At 33.4% G+C, this 24,097-nt stretch overlaps 2 protein-coding genes across 3 annotated transcripts; one reads left to right on the top strand and one right to left on the bottom strand.

Annotated features, from left to right (window-relative positions):
- Window positions 1-18,232: 18,232 nt before the first annotated feature.
- Window positions 18,233-20,833, bottom strand: LOC145008256 (cytochrome P450 CYP736A12-like). Of its 2 annotated transcripts, XM_078966883.1 has the most exons (3): window positions 20,159-20,771; window positions 19,169-19,269; window positions 18,233-19,078 (listed from the first exon to the last, which is right to left on the bottom strand). In XM_078966883.1, the coding sequence occupies exons 1-3, from the start codon at window positions 20,639-20,641 to the stop codon at window positions 18,442-18,444; spliced, it is 1,221 nt and encodes a 406-aa protein (XP_078823009.1). In that variant the 5' UTR covers window positions 20,642-20,771; the 3' UTR covers window positions 18,233-18,441. The 2 variants fall into 2 exon arrangements, with proteins under 2 accessions (XP_078823009.1, XP_078823008.1); XM_078966882.1 differs by having other exon boundaries at window positions 18,233-19,269; window positions 20,159-20,833.
- A 2,035-nt stretch (window positions 20,834-22,868) lies between these two features.
- LOC145010629 (uncharacterized) lies at window positions 22,869-23,822 on the top strand. Its single transcript, XM_078969148.1, has one exon. It carries the CDS (start codon window positions 22,869-22,871, stop codon window positions 23,820-23,822), a length of 954 nt encoding a protein of 317 aa, XP_078825274.1.
- The last annotated feature ends 275 nt before the right edge of the window (window positions 23,823-24,097 follow it).

The raw sequence follows: 24,097 nt of genomic DNA, 5'->3' as shown, positions 1-24,097 counted from the left end.
CCTCATAGGGTTTTATCCTCAAGCCCATGTGGGATGGGATAGCCTATAAACGAAATTCCCTTTATCCAAAGGGAATTTTCCTCTACCACCCTCCTTCCTAGGGTTCCTTTGTCGAGCTTGGCTTGCTTGTGTAGATCAAGAATGCAGAGTAAGCAGAAATGAGCACATGTGAGTTCGGTTGCACCTTCTTTTGGAGACTCTATGGGGGAAATACTGATGAAAGTCATCCCAAAGTATTTGGCCATAGTTGACCGAATTCCCAGTGAATATGCTCAACACCAATTCCAAAAGTTTGATATCCATATTATCGATGCCGCTTGTTCTGCTGGAAAGGCTTCTGATGATGAAGTGGGACACGAACTGCCACACCGCCAGGAGCTGGTTCTTTTTGAATTCTCTGATTCCTCTTAACTTCTTTTGATAACCCATCTGATACAGGGTTTAGATCACATCGTTGGTGCTAGGAGAGAAAAACTTTGTAGTAGACATGACCCTTAGGTTGATGGCTTCCAAGAACTTGGATTTGGTTAGAACAGTAAGAGAATCATCCACCAGATTAAGATGAAATTCTTGAAGGCTGTGAGATGGCCAGAAAGCGGTGAATGCACATTTGAATAGGGTTGGTAATGGAACAACTTCAGTAAAGGCGTTGAATGGTTCAGACAGTGGGTGTTTTTGAGAGAAACTGGATCATTAGTCTGATAGCATCATTGTAGGAGGAATGGTCAAAAAATATGGCTCTGTAATTGCTCGAGGCAATGGAAGGGGATTGATCTTTGATTGTTGATTTAGGGCCGATGAGTCTAGCAGACTCAAAGGCCTTCGACTGTTTCTTGGAGATGCTTGATTTCACCATTGTTTCAGAAAAAGTTTTGAAGAACTTGCAAGAGAACTATTTAAGCAAGAGGGAAGAAGATGAAGATCATCGATTAGGCATTCAGAACGTGTAAACCATTCTTGGGAAGAAAATGGGGTTTTTATGCCTCCGGATTTCAAATTTTATTCGAATTAACTTATTTACAACTGTTAATGATAAAAACCCTTGCATTTTGACCATTATCAGCCACAAGTAAAATTAAATAAAAAAGAAAAGATTTTACTAGAAAAACGGGGCATTTAATGACTGTCAGGCCCATGATCACACGTTTGAGAAATGTGTGGCGAGTAGGGTTATCCGTTGTAAAAAGGGAGAAGTTGAAACGGATTAGACAGTTTGGAGGCTATGAGATGTGACAGACTAAAAAAGGAGATTTCTTAAAATATTTCTTTTATGGAAAAACAACTTATTTGTCATTTAACCTAAAATATGTCTGAGACAGAAAGCTGATTTTGAATGAAACTGAAACATTGTATGCTACAAAATGAATGTTTTATGAGAAATTTTTATTTAATGAAGAACATTAAATAGCACACAAAGTTATCATGGAATTTATGAAGTGATTACGGGATCATTTAATTGTGGATGGATTCTAATGACTACGGTGGAGAGCAGTGTGACTACGATAGTGGAAGCTAAAAGGAACACTAGATATAAGATTAGAAATAACATAAATTAAAGAACCAGAGAATATAAGTATTATATATGGTTGCGGTATATAAGGTATACTAAAAAGATATATGATAAGTATATTATTCTAGGACCGCAGTAGAGACCAGAAGTGGTATGTGGTACCTATCAATTTAAAAAGAATTGTAGGTCTGGATTCATTATTCGTAGCATTTCCAGAAAATTATTCAACTTTGTAGCACCAAGTGCTTTGGTGAAAACATCATCAATTTCTTCGTGAGTGAGAACAAATTTGTTCGATGTTACCTTCGAGAATGTGATATTTGATGAAGTGGTACCGGAGTTCAATGTGTTTCATCTTCGAGTGGTGAATAAGATTGTGAAAAATCATTATAGCACTCTCTGAATCACAGTAAATCGGTATCTGCAGCATTCTGTATCCGTAATCCATGAGTTGAGTTTTCATCCACAGAACTTGGGAACAACAGCTGGCTGCAGCCACATATTCTGCCTCTGCGGTAGACAGTGAGACACAATTATGCTTCCTTGAAGACTAGCTGACTAGTCTTCCTCCTAGAAATTGATAACCACCGGAAGTACTTTTTCGATCTAATCTGCATCCGGTATTGATCCGCATCCATGAAGGCTTGGTGGCTAAGGTCATTTCCTGCGGGGTACCAAAGGCCTAACGTTTTACTTCCCTTTAAGTATCTGAGAATTTTCTTAACTATGGTCAAGTGTGATACTTTAGGATCAGCTTGGTACCTAGCACATAAGCATGTTGCAAAGACAATATCTGGTCTGCTTGCGGTGAGGTACATCAATGACCCAATCATTCTATGATAAGTTTTGTGGTTAACTGATTCTCCAGTAGGATCAACTGAAATCTTGTATCTGAAGGCCATAGGGACCTTGGCTAAGGAACAATTGTCCATTGAGAATTTCTTCACCAGCTCAGAGGTATATTTCTCTTGATGAATGAATATCCCTTAAGGGAATAGTTTGACTTGAAGTCCTAGAAAGAAATTAATCTCCTTATTCATGATCTTTTGGAATTTACTAGTCGTGAGCTTTGCAAAATCATTGACCATACCTGATTTGTGGATCCAAAGATGATATTATCCACATATATTTGGACGAGCATTAAGTGATTACCATTTTCTCTTCTAAACAAGTGGGATCAATCACACCTCTTTTGTATCCAGATGTGACAAGAAACTCATAAATAGTCTTATACCATGCCCTTGGAGCTTGTTTTAGACCGTAGACTTCTTTTTCAAGCTTGAAGTAGTGATTTGGAAATTCTTGACTTTCGAAGCCTGGAGGTTGTTGCAAGTAAACTTCTTCTTTTTACTCCTAAACCCATAACTGAAATCTCATGTTTCTCCTGTTTCCCACAGAAACATAAATAGCACCCATCAGGTCACAGAAGGTGACATCTCCTCCATTGACTGATAGCTCACTCAGGCCGCAATCCCCCATAAATGCCTTCTCTACAAACCCCTAAGTCTTGCGACTACATCTGACATCTTACCAATAATACTCTAATATGCTCCTGACCTCCCTCTCAAGGGATGACTCTTCGGACTCAATCATGGCCCTTAGGCCTAAAACCCCATCGCATCCAACTCCACCAATCAATCCTGACCGGACAACCGGAGAATCACAAGCATCATATGCTAAGAACCATGGTACTCAGCCCATGACATCTCTTCTCAATCTGCTACAATATATGGTACTCGAACCATAACATCACTCCTCAATCTGCTCCGATGCATGGTACATGAACCATAACATCACTCCTCAATCTGCTCCGATGTATGGTACTCAAACCATAACGTCACTTCCTCAATCTGCTCCGATGCATGGTACACGAACCATAACATCACTCCTCAATCTGCTCCGATGTATGGTACTCGTACCATAACATCACTCCTCAATCTGCTCCGATGCATGGTACACAAACCATAACATCACTCCTCAATCTGCTACTTAGAACCTTCAGAATACTCCCTATATTGGGTATGGGTCCTCTGCTTTCGGTAGTACGGGCCCATACTACCTGCCACATCTACCCATACTTTCCACACGGACCATCCCAGAGCTCCTAAGTAGCTGCTCAACCTTCTCGTTCACCAATTCCGTCACGCATGCTCGCTCCTCAGCGAAATGGTCTACTCTGCCAGTCTACTCATCTGGCTAAGGTTACTCCCTGGGATCTTCCTTGGTCCTCCCATTTCCCCGCCATCAGCTGCTAAAGAACTCCTAATGATGCCAGACATCTACCTCCTGAATATCATCATATTCACTCCGTAGCTGACTCCCATCATCGACAGTTCCACAAAGCACGAAGCAAGAAGCATTTGGGCATCGAAGATTACATAGAACTCACTCTGGGTGATAGCTCCACTTGCTCTTCTCATTCTCCCAAAGTACCACCGAACTCTGCAACTCTACCCCTCGTGGGTTCTAACTATTCTCTCAATAAGCACCACAATAATCATCTAGGCGTCTCTCCTAGATTACTCCTCTACTCAAATCCCCTAGAAGGATTCCAATTGAATACTCTCACTCATACTCAAAAGCGCATCACATATAACAGCAACTCCTAGGCTAAGGCATCACAAATCAGGCCACTCTAGTCCTAATATATGAAATACCTAGCATGTCTCTAGCATGCATAATATCTCATAAAATGTATCATAAATATCTCATAACACAAAAGTAGGGGTATTTTGGGAAATCACCATTCGGGCTCTGGCTGATTGTACACACTGCTCTTTCTTGCTTTCTCTTTGAGCTCTTATTCACTTTTAGAAAATCATTTCCTTGAAAACTCTTCTTACTTCCTCAGTTTGAGTCCAGATTACCCGAAGGTGCATTCGAATCCCTCAAACCAAGGCTCTGATACCAACTTGTAACACCGAGATTTTCAAAACAAATTTTTTTGTTTAAAGTAGTTTATCTCTTTAACACTTTTCATAAAAATCTCCTTTTTGTTTTAATTACAACACATGACTCTTTTGTTCAGTCAATTAATAAACCAGGATCCTCAAAACAAATTCTTCCTCTAGTGTGTACAATCGAGTCGGTGCTGTCCCGTGATCCTGAGAAAACCTGAAACGTATAACACAAAACACTGTAAGCACGAAGCTTAGTGAGTTCTCCAAAATACCACACACAACACATATTAGCCACTCGAGGCTATAAATCTATTTGACCCTCTGGTCAATGTGTCTCATTGGGACCCTCCAGTCCCATAACTTTGTGGACCCTCTGGTCCTAAGCTCGTTGGACCCTCCGGCCCGGTCTATAAACTCCGCATAGCATAAATCACAAAGACATAATGCATAACATGTCACATACAACAGGATAACATAATACTCAATGTAAGCACATAAGACCTTCCGGTCACACATAACTACCCCTCAAGGTAAAGTATAGTAAGAAGACTTACCTCAGATATCTCGGTAAATCTCTGACTCAGTAGAAATATGGCCTAGCCTTCGTCTGATCACATAAGGTAAATACTCCCATAAGTATAACTCTTGAGACTAGACTCAACTCTCTCTTTGCATCCTCAGAAGGGTAAAAGACCGTTTTACCCCTCTGTTGACACAAAGACCCCATTGTTGACCAAACCCAAAAAGTCAACAAAGTCAACGGTCAAACTTTGACCCGACTCGTCAAGTGCACTTGGGCGACTCGGCGAGTCTACACATGTCCACTATCTCTCTAGTCTCGCTTGGCACATCGATTCTTTCCCCTTGCTCGACAAGTTACACCTGGCATGAATCACGGGGCCACCTTGACTCAACTCGCCGAGTCTCAAGATCAACTCGATGAGTTCCACCTTGAACTCTAGTCCTCTATCCCTTCTCTGACTGAATGAGTCATTCCCCCAACTCGACAATTTACTCACTAAGTGATTTACGGGAAACCCTAACCCTACTCACCGAGTCTGCCCTTGGACTCGGCGAGTTCATGCCATGCACAAACTCAAATGACCTCCTGAGGTCAAATCTGTTCCTTTGATCCATAGATCTGACCTTCCCAAGCCTGCTAATCACGTAAATCTCAGATATTTACACTCATGTGACGTCTAGGAGGTTTCACTTGGTGATTTAGCCCCAAAAACAACACCCTAAGCTCATTACCTCCATAGCTCAACATAAAGTAAGCTGGAATAAGCTCTTTAGACCACTATGGGTCCAGATCTGAAGTCTCAATATGAATAGGGACCATATTCTCACAATTCATTCCAATAAAGGACATAAAAACTCTACATATGTGGATTCCTTCAACAAAACAGATAAAGGGGCGATATAATACCACAAAGATGAAGTCTTTTTCTCGAAATCCCCAGATGCACAACCTCCTTGGTCTCCTCTAAGCTAGAATCACCTCCTTCTTGCAATAATCAACCAAAAAGATCAAGAAATGGCTCCTTTCCTCTCACAAACGCTCTAGCTCTTTTATGGTTTCTCTTTGGGGTTTGGTAGCCACAAATGACGTCCCTAAGGGCCTTTAAATAGGTCCCAAACCCGAGAAATTATGGTTTTATTAAACAGCGCAGACTCGTTGAGTCCACCCATGAACTCGTCGAGTTCGGTCATTAATCCGGATGAGATATCGCAACCCTACTCGGCGAGTCTAAACACCAACTCGCCGAGTCCCCCCACAAACTCCAAAATAAATGAATAAAATAATATTCCTGGGAATCCGGATGTTACACAAATCACATACAAAATTCATAAAGAAAACAAGTGTAAAGTTTTTGTGTTGTTTTGAGGGCTTTGGACCATTTTTCGAGCCATGTTATTATGTTGAAGTTTTTAATTTGTAAGTTTGTTATATACTAATTCTCTTTTGTATTTTCCTGGTTTAAGTATTTTTTTTAAGAATATCATTGTATGTTGTGGTTGAACTTTCAATGTAAATTAGATTAGATTCATGTTGTCGATCAGATGTTATGGAAGGTGATATATAATATTTAATTAACTATTGTATATATGTTTGTATGTTCGTGTTGCTTCAAAGCAATAATTAATTAAAAATCATAGATATGTCATATTATCCATGTATGTCTCTTTTAAAATGCAAACTATTTATCTTATCATTTTATTTTTTAGTATATGTTTAACATTTTAATTATAATAATAAGTATTTTTAAGAAGTTTGTTTCACTTATTGATGATAATAAGTGGTTTTAAAATTAATGAACAATAATTATTAATGATAAAATCAAATTATAAAAATCATGGATATATCATATTATCCATGCAAGTCCCTTTTGGAATGTAAATTTTCTATCTTATTACTTTTTTATTTAGTGTATGTTTCACATTTTAATAATAATATTAAGTGTTTCTTAAAAGTCTTCTTTAAATTATTATTAATAATGAGTGGTTTAAAATTAATTAATAATAATTTTAAATGATAATAACATCAAATTATAATTACATTTAGCTACAAATAAATGGTATTTTAAATGCACATCATTATTGAAATTAGAAAATGATCGCATAAGTAAAAATATAATTAATCAATCATAATAATTGTTAAAAATAATACTAAATAAATAATTATATTTAATTATATTAATGATAAAGGTGGATTGATGTCAATTAATATTATTGTTCAAAGTTAATGTAAATAACATGTCCAATTTAAACATATATTTTTCAATATTTTAACAATATATTTTTAATCTGTGTTATGCAACGCGCGGAAATTCGTCTAGTATAATATGTAGGGGTGAGTATTGGAGCCTTAAGCAGTTACGATTTTGGTTCTCATTGTTTCGAAACCGTTACCCACTGGAAACCCGTCATAACCACTTTGTATATGAACTAACTCACATAATCATTGATTTATGCTAAATAACAAATTTAATTTTCAACGAGATATGTTGCTCATGCTTCGCATGGACGCTGCATGCGTCTAATTTGAGTGTTGTTTTTGTTTATAGATAATAGGAGTCGTTTTTTACTCTTTTACTTAACTTTGTATTATTTTCATACAGATAAACAAACGGAGATAAATAGATAGAGGGCAGAAAAAAAATAAAAAAAATTAAATATGAGGACCAATATAGAAAAAATATACAAAAAAAAATGATAGAGCGTTGAAAATGCAAGGATGAAAACCGTCAAAAAACATAAAGGGACCAAAGTTGTCAATTTCATAAAGTTTTGTGGCTAAACTTTGAATATTAAAAGGTTTCTAAAAAATATAAAAATTTTGATTGCAAACACCAAAAGTATTAAAATAACTAAAGAATGAGAGGCAAAATTGATGAAAAACATGTAAGCTATTCCTAACTCTTAATTTCTTATATATATATCTTTACTATATTATTAAGGATATTGCCCATTTCTTGAAAATTAAGAGGTACAATACCTATTACCTCATGTACAATAATATTAAGCTTATAGTCTAGCTATACACGGTATCATATTAGATGGTACCCTAATCTTCTCTGCACACAAGAGCTGCCTATCACAAAATTGAAACCATATTCTTTCCGTCTCCTTCCTTCACACAACACTACTCACTAAATCAAAGCCACCTGAGACGGACCCTAAAACTTCAATCAAGATTTTGGGTTCTTGCAATGGATTAGTATGTTTAATCGATGGCACACGTGACATAATCATCTACAACCCATCAACCAGAAGACATTTCAAGCCATTTCAATCACCTCAACAAGTTCTTCATTGCTCAAACCGGATCGAATTCGTGTATGGATTTGGGTGTGCATCAAAAAACCCTAATCGACCGAGCATATGGTGGCGAGCGTCCACCACCACCTCCTTTGCGCAAACACCTGATCCACGTCACCTTTCTCCCATCACATATGGTTGACCTTTCTTTACCATCTGCAATTCTGCATTCTTTGTCGTTGCCAATATCATTGCGCAACATCACCACAACTAGGTAAAGTTACCCTTTCTGGCTTGTAACCACACACCCCTCACATTTTTTTGGTTATTTTATTTTCATCTCTCGATCATTTACAAGAAAAACGGGTTTGATTTATTTGTTTTTTGAATCGTAACCCTCACTTTCAGCAATCTTAATTGGCACCATAAACTAATTTCCACTTGTATAAGATGTAGACCTTGCTGTACACTCCACCCATCTAATTTTCTCATAATTTTTCCAAACTAGCCCTATTGGTAATCCCTAAATTTGGTTGTTTCTTCCATTTCTTTTATATGCTGCTTGTGTTGTAAAATTTCATTGAATACATTTAAACAGAAGCATATACAACATGTATAACATATACAGCATGTCATGGTGATTTGATTTTGTAATATTTTTATGAACCAACTGTCGAATGAGGATAAAGCAGGTAAAGTATGCCTTTTCCCAATTTAATTATTGCTTATCAAAATTGTTTTATGTGTTGAAATAATAAACTAAACTTAGGATTATGCATGTTGTTTATTAATGTTAAGGTTAGTTTGGTAATTTTAAGTAGAAATAAATGCATCTAGGAATGAGTATCTATATGTGTTTGCAAAAGGGCGAGACTGTTTGATCCGTTGTACTGGTTGTGAAACATTGTGATGGTTAGTGACAGTTTCTGGTACATATATATGTATATGTATTGTATCCGTTTGTGTTTTTCTTTTGGTTTCATAAATATCTTCGTTTGTATACGGGAACTCTTCTTTCCCTCTTGTAGTGTGTGTTCAGAAATTTATGGGCTTTTTCTCCAACATTATCGACCTAATCCTAGGTTTAAATGAGGAAAAAGGTAATTTTATATGATCATTTTTGTATAACATGTGAAATATAAAATTATATAACTACTGATGCTCTGAATAATAGATGAATTCTTATCTCCGACCCCATCAAGTTATTTCTTATAAATTGATGCCCTTATAATTTATCTCATTTATATCATTGGAAGTTTGTTATTTCATTTTTCTAGAGCTTTGTTTACTTTGTTCATTCATATATTCAGTTTCTCTTTTAATACTTTCATGTTTTTTATTCTGTAATATTTATGTTCATTTTTCGTTTTGTGTTACAGGCTCTTCTCCCATTATTAGAACGGTATTTGATTTTTTTAATCCAAAACCCACCAAAGTGACATATGTTTACATGTATGTTTGTATATTTCCTTCGTTTTGTATTCAAAATTTAGGCACTTAAAAAGTTTTATCACATTTTTTTACAGGGAAATGATTTTTTCAAGAAAAATAGAAGCGATTCATATTGGGAATGAAGCTGAAATATAAAGATTTGGGTTTGTTGCAGGGAGAAACTAAGCTTATCTCACCGTTCCAAAGGTGGGAAATGCGAGTTTTTGTTCTAATGGGTACACTTCTTCTAATTGCTTCCTGCTGTTGTTTTGCCTCCAAATACAGGTCATTTCCACCAAGGGGAACGATTTTGGTTGTTATTTTTCTTCTTGATGCATCCTATCCAACACAACAAAATGATCCACCAAGTCTTGATGAATGCTTAGCTAAGCCTATAAGGCCAACTTTTCAATCTTTCTGCAAAGTCTTAACAGCTTAAGACACGAGTGCAGAGTACTCATGGTGGGTTTTCAGTGCTCTAAAAGCATGCAAATGATGAGTGCCTTCCTTCCTTGGTAAATTTTTTGTTCTTATGTTCTCTAACCTCTACCCATGTCTTTACTTTTTTTTTCACACTCTAACTCACTAAAATCTTATATTTTGAGGACATGACACAGCAAATCCTACTCATGACTTAGTAGCAACAGATCTTCATGGCACTGACTGGCGATTAAATCATATCTTTAGAGGTCAACCATGAAAGCATCTGCTTACACAAGCAAAAGGTTTTGGTGAAGTAGGTGGAGGTGGTGATTTAGAGGGATGGTATTCCCCTTGAATATTTAGTCGATTGTCCCTTACAATTGTTCCTTACACAAGGTATTTGTTCTTGAATATATATTCACTAAATTTCATATTCATGGCTGAGTAACATGAGCTTAAATTAAAACTTGTATTATTAGGTTAGGTTACAGAAAATACCATTTTATTTTGGGAAATTTTGTGGTTTAACAGAAAATACCATTATAGTTTGGTATTATCATTAAAGAATTACAACTCGGTTGCTATCATGCGTTAAAAAAACACAAACATGTTTGTATCATGGGTAACATACTTGGCAAATTTAGAATACGAGTTAGTAATGGTGAAGTTTATTGATTACAGGAGCAAGCTAGACTAAGAATGATGAAATTGAAAGATTATAATGACAAAGTCGAACCTTACTAGAGCAATTTACATACATTTTTTTGTCTAATATAACATCCTACTTTAATTACTTAACTTTAAACTTTTTTAAATTTGTTTTCATTTTTTTTTAAATTTGTACTTTAATTACTATTTTAGCCATGCAGTATAATCATAAGTAGGATGATATAAAAAAATCATATAAACTTAGTTGCCATTTCTTGCATTTTTTCCAAACTTTTAGAACATAAAGTGTCCCCAAAAAAGACGATCACAAAAAAAGAAACAATTTCCCAAAACGATAATATCTTACTAGGAGAGCTATTCATGCTAACTAACTCTCAGGTGACGTCAGTTTTTTATTGTTTATAATTTCATAATCTATATATATTTTCTATATAATTTTACTTGACTGAAGTGTTGTAGGTTTGTGGAAAGGTGACACTAGATGCTCATTCTTGGATAAACAGGGGATCCACTGTGTAGGATTCTGGATATGTGAATGTAGTTGGGGCTTTAGTTGCTTACTTGGATCATTTGATGTTCCTTTTTGATCCTTCTTTTCTCTTGATGTTTCAATACACCTGTGATTAAATACACATGGGATCTCATTGTTTGTTTATTTAATTGGAAGGTATGACAAGGGCTGGAATCTTTCAAGTAAATTATGCCCTTGTAAAGGTACTGTTTTAAACTTTCATTGGCGTAGTTTCAGATCATTTATACTTACTTCTGAAAGCTACTCTACACAAACTGCAAAAATGCAGGGCCTTTATCTATATCAACAAACAAATTAAGTAGCTGGAATGAGGCATCTTTTACATTCTCCTGTTGATCTGCTTCTTCACTGGGTAATGTAGTTCCATGGTGTACTATATATATTCTCCTGTTGATCTACTTCTGTGAAACAATTGATCCCTAAAGCTACTGATGAACTGTGCATACACTACCTAGGTTTTTTCATCACTTTTAGAACTCGATTTAGCTTATTATGTTAAAATAGTGTTCTTTTGTGGATTCTTGATTCTGGTTAATGGGTTGGCTTTGTGAAGGGCCAGAAAGGGAAGTTTATCAACTCTGGTGCCAGTGCTTCAAATTACTTTAAGGTAAATTTTATGTGTTTCACAATTCAAATTTTAGAAGTTGTTTCTGACATTTGTTTTTATTTGTTTGCATCTGTTTGTGCCTCAAATTACCTTAAGATTTGTGCTTCAAATTATCTTCCCTCACACCACTTCTTTGGCGATGAACCCCCACCCTTGATCCATCGAAAAAACCACCACACAGACAATCCCTTATTTTCTTTTATTCAGAATCTTGAAGATTTGGGTTTAGATCAAGAGTTAATTCAATATGATGGATCAATATGGAACTCTATAAATTTTCAGATCTGGTAAGTTAGTTTTTTTTTCCTTTTATTAATTAGAGGAGAGTTACTCAAGTTTTGAGTGCATTGGGTTTTACTGACATGGACGAATGTTGCAGGCTTCTTGACAATTACAACTTATCTGGCTATCTTCCTCCTGAGCTCAATAAACCCCCATACTTGATTATACTATATTCTTTATTTCAATACTACAGTGCTTTTATAAATAATTTTGTTTTTGTCAAATCTTAAAATTAAGGGGTTAAATGCTCTTTGTTTGATAGTAAATTTAACAACAATCACTTTGAAGGAAATACACCATCATCTTATGGAAATATGCTAGGAAGGGCCAACTTGTAAGGGTAGCTTAAGTTTTAATAAACTTTAGTAATAATAAATTTCAACACATAGCATTCTAATCCAATATTATTTTGGGTGTTGCAGTAGTTTAAGTAACTGCACCTTAGAAGGACCAATCCTCAATCTTGAAATGCTTTTACACAGTTTATTTTTGATCTACTTTGTGTCTTCGTGTTTGGAGTTTCGATTCTTATACTTTTATATGATAAGTTATGCAATGATCTGTCAATATATTAGCTTACTGGAACAATTCATCCCAACTTTTCAAGCCTTCCTAACCTTCAAAGATTATAAGAATTATTTAACCTGTTAAAATATACATGTATATAATGGTTGTAAATTTTCAATTCAACCAAAAAACTTATAGTGTAAGAGTAAGAGTGTAAGACCTCAAACATGAAGACCCCTCTCCCATTTTGTCTCTCTTATGCTCCAATTCTTTCTCTGAGCTCATATGCCTTCTTTGGTATCTTCCAGGGATGTGGAAAGTAACAAGAGTTCAGGCATTGCAGACAACATTAACTTCTCTCCAAATGTCACCTTCAGGTTCGTTAATTTTATTTCTAATTGTATATTCACACCAGATTTCCAGTTGGTTATAAAAACTATTTTTCCATGAACATGTGAGCTTTAAAAATAATAAAATTTGTGTAACAGGCAGGCTTGTATCTGCTTATGTTTTTTTTTCAATATGTTTAACAAATCTCAACGTTTGGCTACCAATACATGAAGCAATTTTTTACAAAACAACATATTTTGGTATAATAAGAAAAAGAAATCATTTTAGTTGGCTTTTGTATGAGGGAAAATGACTTAAAAACCCAATTAAATTTCCAAACCGTTCAAAAAACTCAAATTATCTTTTGTTTGTTCAAAAAAATCCAACAAACTTAACATTTTGTCTAAAAAACCAACTAAGTTACACTTTCCTGAAAGTCAAATAAGAGAAACATATGACGTGACTTATTACCGTATCGGAAAAATGACTTGTTAGACCAACGAAGTTTCCAAAACGTTTAAAAAACTCCAATCATGTTTTGACTGTTCAAAAGAAACCCAACGAACTTAAGCAAAATAAAATTGAGATTTTCTGAACGGTTTGGAACTTTGTTGGACTTTTTAGATAAAATGTTAAGTTCATTGGGTTTTTTTGAACATACAAAACTTGATTGGGGTTTTTTGAATAGTTTGGAAATTTCATTGGGCTTTTAAGTCTTTTTCCCTTTGTATGAAGTTCACTTTTTTAGTTTTAAATTTACCAAATTCTTTTAATATAATTAAAAACGCGTTTTATTTTTTTAATTCACATATAGTAAAATTACAATAAAGATATATTAAATAATCTATGATTTTAGCTGTTGATTTTTATCTTAATTTTTAGTATTATTTATTTAATTGAAATTATGATTGTATTTGACTTGTTTTTTTGCATGATTTTGCATATACTTTGATATGATATTAATTGCATTATTTTTTGCATGTGAACTGAAGAAAAGAAGAAGAATGTGTGATCGGAATAAAAGTATCTTCCTACTACAATTTATTTTCTACCAGGTAAGAACTACTTGCTATGATGTTTAATTAGATATTTGTATGCTATTAATTCTCAAGTAATAAGCTTTGTTTCACCTTTATGTTACATTTGATATAACTTGAAGTGTGTATGTATACTATTTTCTTTTTATTTCTTTCATATGAAGTAACAAACTTCTTCTATATACATTTGTGATAGTATGTAACTATGTATTTGTGTCTTTAACTATCTGTACATGTGTATATTTTGTGTATTTGTGTTAGTGTGTGTTGTGACAATTATGATTTTTTTTTTCACTTTTTCTTCTATGTCTCTTTTCATAATTCTAAAATATCACATTATTTGTTAAATTAAGAACAAGGATCATTACTGTTGACCGGAGTATTGATTATATATGTATGTCATTATAAAACAAAAATAGTTAAAAATTGTTCTAATGTTACAATTTTTTGAAAAAAACAAATAATTTTGCAAATTAGCTGTCAACATTTACCATTTCTGTTGCAGCTAAACTGTATGAAATTTGGTAAACCATATAAAGAACTTCACCAATTTTATGTGTATTTTGTTTGAAATCGATTACAATGGTCAACTGTTTCCCCAAAACATTCAAATTATGTATTACTTTTTTGGACTATTGCTGTTTTACTGCTTCTTTCTGTTTGTTTGCTGCTTCTTTATGTTTGTTTGAAGAAATTTGGTTTGTAAAGATTAGCATCATTTCTTATAATTAACCATTTATGTAAAGTCATTAAAACACAAACCGTTCATATAAAATTAACCATTTTTTTATGTGAGATTTAACAAACATTATTCAAGGCTTTAGTGGAACCTAGACAATCTTCACTTTTTCCTAAAGCAATTGATGTAAGAGTAAATTATTTATTCACTTTTAGTTAAAAAAATTATTTTCTTTAAATCATTTTAAAATTTGAACAGGACTACATGGGCTAAGCTAAGAGACAACTCAACTACTGGTATAGTGTTATTTTTTGTATGTCGTGGATAGGTAATTTATAATTTTATATAGTATTTGACTATTTTCTCCTTATAACATTTATTAAAAAGTTTAAAATTTTATTTAAATAGGTAAGTGAAGAATTAGATTTTGCTGATCAAGCTGGAAGAGCTGTAATTGTGACTGGAATTCCATTTACAATGAGGAATGATCCAAAAATCCGTCTAACAAAAAGGATCCAAGGTAATTAATTTTGGTCAACAAAGTCAAACTCACTTAAATTTATATATATATTTTTTTATTTTATAGGATTATAAGTAGATTGCCTTTTTTAAGTTCTCACAGGACAAGAGTGGTATAGTCAGCAATCATCACAGGTTGTCAACCAACCGAATGTTTGTACTTACACGGTTTTGGTGTAGTTTATATATTGGAGATATTATAAATGAACAAAACTACATGATTACAAATTGTTTTTATTTATATATAGTAAAATCAACTATAAACTATTAAATGAAATTCCAAATGTATACTCAACCTCTGTTGTATTGTATGACTATGCATCTAGCAAGAAACCATCCGTTGAAATGACCTATTCGACACAAAATTGTCTACCAAAAGGTCACAATGAATAACTCTTGTCTAAAGGAAACTAATCATCACATTACTATCTTCCGAAAGAAACTCTTTGCCGCCCGACGCTTAGCGCGGGTAAACGGCTAGTATATATATATATATATATATATATATATATATATATATATATATATATATATATATATATATATATATATATATATATATATATATATATATAGGGTTAGGTTATTTTGTTTTTAGTAACTATTGTATGCCAGAATGCACAGATCTGGACCATTGGATGGAATATAATCAAAAACCATGATCTGAGAGTCTATGTTAGTAGAATAGGATAACATGTAAGATATAATCGCACAAATTTGAGCATAAGGGCATTCTAGTCAATTAACCTATATTAAAATAGGAAAATTTTGGATTTTTAGGGATAATTAATTCCTTTATTTTTAAAAATCTAAATATTTTAAATTAATTTAAAATTAAAAATCTGATTTTTATTCTGTCAAAATGATAGAATTTGAACCATAAAGTAGTAAACATATTTTTTGATTTTATTCTGTCAGAATGACAGAATGTCAAGCATAAAGTAGTAAATATATTTTGAAAGAATACACAAAATCGATTTTTGAACTAATAATATATCAAATAATTACATTGTATGATTGTGATTCATTGAATTATAACAAACATTCTGAAAGAATAACAAGTATAATTCTTAAAAAACAACAACATTCTAGATGTCTTGTATACGTTTGACCTCTAAGTCAATTCAAAATATGCTAGCATTCTATGAGATTGATATTTTGTGATATTGACATTCTGTCAGAATTGTATTGCATGAGAATGATTTTATACAATGAGCCTTTCCTATCAGGTCTTCAAGCCATATTCAAACCATTTCTATCACAAATTCATTGCCAAATACTTTGTAGTGATACACTTGTAACAACTGCACACTAAACATATAATTAATTAAGTACAAATTCTATCAGAATAAAACAATAATATTCTTATATAATAAACTATTCTTTCAGAATGGAAATATTATAAAAAGGTAATAGTGTATCTTTCATCATCTGTAGCAATTGAAGCTTGATTAGAATATATAGAATATTCAACACAAAACATAAAACATAAGTAAAAGTAGTTAAAATAACTAGTATACAACATACATTAGAATAAGTAGAATAATTTGAAGTGAACATTTTATCAAACCACCATGCATAGAATAAATAAACTTAAACCCTAATGTTTAAAATATTTAAGGTATACATAACTTACAGTATCTAGAATAAATTAAAAGAAATTATTATCACATAAGAATATGTAGAATGTTTAAGGAAGAATGATGCAATGTTGGCATTATGCCGAACACCTGGTGGGTGGAAGTTACACTTTCACATTACACATAGCAAATTAACATGTCAAGATCAACATCAGATTCAACAACAAGGTAAGCATCATGTGCAATTTCAGATAGCAATTAGATTCAAGGTGCAAAATCAAAAATCAATTTCAAAACCAATCAATCGATATATACTCAATCAGAATCATAAATCAAATTTGACTCAAAGTGAATAAGTCTCGATTCTTCAAAGATGAAACTTCCAACGAATCAGAAATTAAGGTAGAAGAAATCGATTAAGTTGAATAAGAAATAGAGGAAATATAACTAACCTTTTGGTGTCTTAGGAAATAGAATTTGTTTGAATTCGTTACTACTGGTGCTGGTATTTTGATTATCATTCACTCCCCAAGTCTTGTAACATTTGTTGGTTGTAGCAGGGTTATGGTCGATATGTTCATCAAAACTCAACTGATGCCGCCAAATGTAAATGGAAGGGGGAGGATACGATTTTGGTGAAAGACATTTTTATGAGAAGCCAGGGTTTAATAGTTGGTCAAAGAGAATTTTATGGTAATATCCATGAATTAAAGGATTTTATTTTAATTATCATGCTAAAGTTACATAATTACCCTTATTACAATTTTTTATTATTTAATTATTCCTGAATTCCTATTAGTGCATTCATACACACAATAGTTACTAGAAACATTTAAATATATATATATATATATATATATATATATATATATATATATATATAATAATAATAATAATCCAAAAGATTTATTAAACAGATTAATTGTCATCATGAGGTGCATGTGTTAAAGCCTACAAACCATAACAATAAAACATCACACAAAAATAAATTATGAAACTCTTTAATTTGTGTGGCATTCCATGGAAATGTAAATTTCATATAGATGATGACAACGACAACGAAAGCGAAAATAATAATGATAATAATAATAATAATAATAATAATAATAATAATAATAATAATAATAATAATAATCCCCGAGATTTATTGAAATTGTCATCATCATGAGGTGCATGTGTTAAAGCCTACAAACCATAGCAACAAAACATCACACAAAAATAAATTATGAAACTCTTTAATTTGTGTGACATTTTATTGAGAAGTAAAATTCACTCGCCACCAACAAACAAATAACCAAATCATAATATGGATCAGGTATCGATTATATAAAAAATATCCGAACTATCCTAAACCTGAATATTTTATCCGATTAACATCCCTAAGAATAAGATTACCTTATCATCCATTATTGATTGCTTTATTGTTCAGTTATGTCCTGTATAAATATTATGCATGAAAATTACTTCACACAATAAAAAATTCAATCAATTCATGAAGTCAAACATTCATTCAAACACATCATTTTTCATAGGTAGATGCATATACCAAACTCTATACACATAAACACATGAAACATTACAATGAAGGGTTCAAACTTAAGCAATCCTAAAGTTTGTTTCCTTCATTTATTTTGCTTGTCAAGTGTCATGAACAAACTCCGAGGACTTCTTCCTCAAGTGCGGTATATTGGAATGGCTAATAAGGGCATAATAGGAGGAATAGTTAAACCAAAATTTTCATTCATATCCAGATCACTTGGTGACATTCCATTTGGTAGTTTCCATTCAAAGCAATGTACCATGTTAGCAATCACTAAACCAACAGTCAATAACCCCAAATTCATTCCAGGACATCCTCTTCTTCCTATGCCAAATTGTATAAGTTGACAATCAGCCCCACGAAAATCAATATCTTTGTCAAGAAACCTCTCTGGAAGAAATTCATCCCAATTTTCAGACCAAACTTTTGGGTCACGTCCAAATGCCCAATAATTTATAATAACACGACTCTTCTTCGGTATATTGTAACCATTAATTATGATATCCTCCATAGATTCATGCGGAATCAATAATGGAGAGACGGGATAAAGCCGAAAAGTCTCTTTAACTACCATATGCAAGTAAGTTAGCTTTGTCAAATCTGTTTCTTCAACCTCTTTTTTATCTCCAATCACAGTCTTCAGTTCTTTTTGAAGCTCGTTCATCACTCTTGGGTGTTTGATAAGTGCAGCTAATATCCATTCAATTGAAGTTTTTACAGTGTCACGAGCCCCAGCTACCATTTCAAGTAAAATGGCCTTCATGCTAGACCTATCAATCGTATATGATAGCTCATCATGGGTATTTGAATATTGTTCCTTTAGTGACATCAATATGTCAATGAAATCCATTTCATCTGACCTTTGAGAAGCGATAAGACTGTTTTCTTCATGCTCATTTATCAATGTCTCAAGCATTTCATCAATGTCTTTTTTTAACGACTTAAATCGTTTAGTTAACCCCTGCAAATTCAGAACATGAAAAATGGATTAGGATCTTTGATATATATATATATATATATATATATATATATATATATATATATATATATATATATATATATATATATATAACTCAAAGCAACTATGAAAGTCCAATCATGTTTAGAATGTACTATGAAATTCACGATTTTGATGTATTAGCTTCTTAAAATGTTGTTATCCTATAAAGAAACATACGGTTACTGTTGAAATATATATTCTCTTATTCAAACTTAACATTAATTAAGAAAAGGTAAGGTTTGTATTTTTACTATTCTATAGGGTGTATTGTGAAATATAATGTGCAGGTGTGATCTTCGGGTTTACATGCGGACCCTATTCGGGTGTGGGTGCTCCATGGAGCTGCTTGCTCCGAGAGTATTTAAAGTGTTAATCACGTTCAGTTGCTAAGTCTTTCTAGATATTTTTTTTAGTGTTCTCTCTTTCTCTCTAGATTAGGGTTTCTGTAAGTGTTTCGTTAAAGAGCTTTAGATCCATAATAACTTGTTATCAGGTTTCTTGTTTGAATGTAAGAGAGTTAATGTAGTGAGTTTTCTTTTGTATTTGTTTGATGTAATTTCATAGTGAATGGAATCTTGATGTTGGGAAATTGTTGAGTTTATCTTTTCGTACATGGTATTAGAGCTTAAGGCTCCTTCATTCATTTCATGGGTGTCTTTCAAAGGATTACGACTCAGAACAACATCTTAAAAGGTTTACATTAGTATTTTACTATCGTTTAACCTATAACTCGGACATATTGTCTAAGAATATTACCATATTCTAAACACATGTTTTTTGTGTATTAAATAAAAATATCTCTATGAACTTTTGGCAATATTGAGGTCATCAAGATTATGAAATTACGAACCTGAAGATCAAACGGAGCTAATATTGGCACATAGTCTGCCAAATTGAAGGCACCTGCTATTTCCATGGTCTCATCAAGTACGCCCTTAAAAATAGACTTATCATTATTTTTCTGACCAAAAATCATCCTACACGTCATGCCTTCAACCAACACACCTACAGCCTCGTCCAAATCCACCACCTTACGCTCCATTGATGCAACCTTCATCTCCTCCACCATCAACCTAATCTCATCCCTTCTCATCCCTGCAAAAGAATGAACTTTCATAACATTAAGCAGTTCCAACGTACAAAACTTTCTCACACTACGCCAATATGGTCCATATTCCGTAAGTGTCATTCCTTTGCTTCCATAAGATAGGTACTTAGCAGCTTCTGTATTCGGACGAGATGCAAAAATGGCGTCATGGGTTCCGAGGAAGAGTTTGGCAGCTTCCGGTGAAGAGATTATCACCGATTGGATGGACCCAAGGCGGATGGACATGATCGGCCCATACTTTTGGGAGAGCTTGTGGAGGTCGCGATGTGGGAGGTTTCCTAATAAGTGGAGGCTTCCGATGATTGGTAAAGGTATGGGGCCTGGTGGTAGTTTTCTACGGCGGACATGAGTTGACCACCATTGCCAAAAGATGATTCCGGTGAGAACTAGGAGTATTGCAAGTGCAAAATAATGCATGTTTAAGCTTCTATACAGATTAGCGTTGTGATATAGATGTATAAATAGACAGCTTGGGTTGACGTATAAATCTTTTTTTGGCATCTTATTGTTTGTAATTTTGCATCCGGTGTTTATGCTGCTCCCTTTGACTAAACACAGTTACCGGATTTGCTGAATTTATTTTATTAACTTGTTTAAATAAGAAAGTTGTCTTTGAATAACATCTTATCTTCCGACTTATGGGAATCTCCACGTTCTTGCAAATCAACTTCCAAAGCGATTATTTCACTAACCCATGCATGGTCAATGACTTGTGGTCCTTGTTCTTTTCAATCACTTTTTATAATGCTATTACACTACTATATTATTGTATTATAATTATAATACTAATATTCTTTTTATATATAAGGAATTGATTTTTATTTATTTGTTATTTTATAAATGAATTTATTTATATGATTATATACAACAATGGTTTTCTTTTTGTTCAAAAAAGAAATCTAAGTTAAGATTATTCTCATTGAGTTTATTTTATAATTTATTATTATATTTTTATTGTTCACATATTATCATAAAACATATAGTTTATTATTATTTTTATTATTGATCATTCAATATAATGGTTAATATATTTTTAACATTATCTGTGTAAAATTATTATTTTATTAAGTTTGACATCTAATTAAATATTTCTCTAATGATAAACTTTTTTTCAATAGCATTTTTATAAACTTATATGTTGATCCTATCTATCTAAAATATTCCATAAAACCTCCTAATTCAGTTATTCATTTATTAAACACATCAGTTCTAATACAAAATATTTTAAATTAATATTATCATTAGAGATTAATATATAGTCTCATAAATATAAACTATGATAAAAACAAATAATTGATTAAAGAAATATAAAATATTTAGAGTTATAATATAATTAAACGAGCAAGGGTAGGTTCTAGTTTATGAACTTTTTGGTTTCTTCTTAGCGTTTTGCTGATTAAAACCTTCTTGGCATCTTCAATCGTAAGCATGTATATCTGTAAATAGTATCACTTGTCCACCTATACTCCCTTCTAAGTTTTACCTACCATAGATACGAGCAGGTTTATTCAAGATATTCTATTAGCTTGTGTATGCAAGAAAAGCTGGCATCATATATCACCAGCGCTTGCAAAGTCAATGATCACCTTGGTTGTTATATATATATATATATATATATATATATATATATATATATATATATATATATATATATATATATATATATATATATATATATAGGTTTTTCTTGCGATAATGGGACATCCAAAATTGAATTCTATAAAATTAGAATTTGGATCAACTTCAATGTTTTATACCAAATAATCATCATTATATCATTATGCATGCCACTTAATGGTGGTCCAAAGAGAACATTGATTTTTTCTGTTATTTTCTATTACACGGTTACATTGTTGCATTATTGCATGTTTGTAATATTATTATATTGTTATCTTTTTCACATTTATTTATTAGTTCGGTTGATTTCTGTAATTTGTAGATATATTCATTTTGTAGACTACAACAAAAGTCTACCGGCTACAAAAATTACCAACACAAAAATTGTTGAATATTGATCCAAATTTGCATCAACGGTTACATGGAATTAGTCAGCTAAGTGACCTGGTAATCAGGAAGTATTAGGGAGTCTTTTGGGATAAAGATGCTACTGCAATTAGTGGGATAGTGCTCCTTAGTTTTATCTTTTACTGTTATGTTTTTAGTTTAAATAAGTCTTTTGTTTTCCCTGTTATGTACGTGTCTTTTGAGATCAATAAAAGCAGTAGTTTCCCAACTCTTTCTCTCTTAACTCCAACATTGTGGTATCAGAGCAACAGGCGGTTCTGTGATGGCAAACTCGGGAAACAGTATGAGTTCGGCACAACCATTGATTCCAGTATTCAAGGGAGATGGATACCAGTATTGGAACATATGACTCAAGACACTACTCAAATCACAAGACTTGTGGGAGTTTGTAGAAAATGGGTGTCCCACCGAAGATGATGAAGCACTGATGAAAGAAAACAAGAGAAAGCATGCCAAGGCACTAGCCATTATCCAGCAAGAAGTTCATGATACGATGTTCTCAAGAATCGCAGCAGCAAGCACCGCACAAGAGGCATGGGAGGTGTTACGTGAAGAATTTCATGGCGACTCAAAGGTTGTTGTTGTAAGGCGCCAGTCTCTCAGGAGAGAATTTGAAAACCTAGCAATGAAAGATGACGAAGCTGTTGCTGATTTGATGTCAAGAAGTATGGACACTGTGAGTCAACTGAGAGCATATGGTGAAGAGATAAGTGATCAAACCATTGTCGAGAAGGTGTTGCGGAGTCTACCACAGAATTTTGATCATGTATTAGCATCAATAGAAGAATCAAAGGATCTCTCAATTCTCTCCGTTAATCAATTGATGGGGTCCTTGCAGTCCCATGAGGCAAGAATTAAACGTTCACCAACAAAAATAAAAGAAAAGGCTTTGCAGGTACAGGATACATCATCATATGGTGGATGTGGATCAAGAAATTTCCAAGCACAAGACACAACATCATTTGGTGGTCGTGGATCAGGAAGCTTTCGAGGCAGGTCTCGTGCTCGAGGAGGCTTCGGTAGAGGCCGAGGAAGAAATAGTGTGCACTGCAAACATTGCAATCGTTTTGATCACGTGAAAGATGACTGTTGGTTCAAGGATCAACATGTTAGTTATGTTGCTGAAGAGAACTTGGGTGAAACTGAGGAAGACGAGAAGCTGTTCATGGTGCGTATGGCGGAGGATGATCATAAAGAACGGACACACATGGCTCTCATGATGTGTGCTGGAGATGTGAATAAAGCAAACAACATTTGGTTCATTGACAGTGGATGTTTGAATCATATGACCGGGCAAAGAGATGTCTTCTCTACACTTGACAACACGCAGAAGATGGTAGTTCAAGTTGGTGATGGAAAAAAATTATATGGAGAAGGATAGGGCACTGTGAAAATTCAATTGACAACTGGGAAGACACGTCTTGTGCATGAAGTTTTCTATATACCTTCTTTAGGGTATAGTCTTCTAAGTGTTGGTCAACTAATATCAACCGGGCATTCCGTTCTTTTCCAAGATGAAATGTGTGTTATTAGCAAAAATCTTCAGGAGATTGTTAAGGTTCCAATGACAAAGAACAGAATGTTTTCTTTAGATATTTCAGCAATTGGAAACTTTGATCTGGTTGCAAAAGAAAAGAGTAAATCATGGTTGTGGCA

Source organism: Lactuca saligna, chromosome 8 (genome assembly GCF_052625555.1).
Source record: "Lactuca saligna cultivar CGN05327 chromosome 8, ASM5262555v1, whole genome shotgun sequence".
NCBI lineage: Eukaryota > Viridiplantae > Streptophyta > Magnoliopsida > Asterales > Asteraceae > Lactuca > Lactuca saligna.
This window is presented reverse-complemented; position numbering and strand designations above follow the sequence as displayed.

Excerpts from the sequence above, each read along its gene's own strand:
- LOC145008256 (XM_078966882.1), bottom strand. The coding sequence starts at position 20,833 with ATGCATTATTTTGCACTTGCAATACTCCTAGTTCTCACCGGAATCATC. Across the intron at positions 19,270-20,158 it reads TAGCTCCGTTTGATCTTCAG|GGGTTAACTAAACGATTTAA; the intron begins GTTCGTAATTTC and ends CTGAATTTGCAG.
- LOC145010629 (XM_078969148.1), top strand. The coding sequence starts at position 22,869 with ATGAAAGAAAACAAGAGAAAGCATGCCAAGGCACTAGCCATTATCCAG.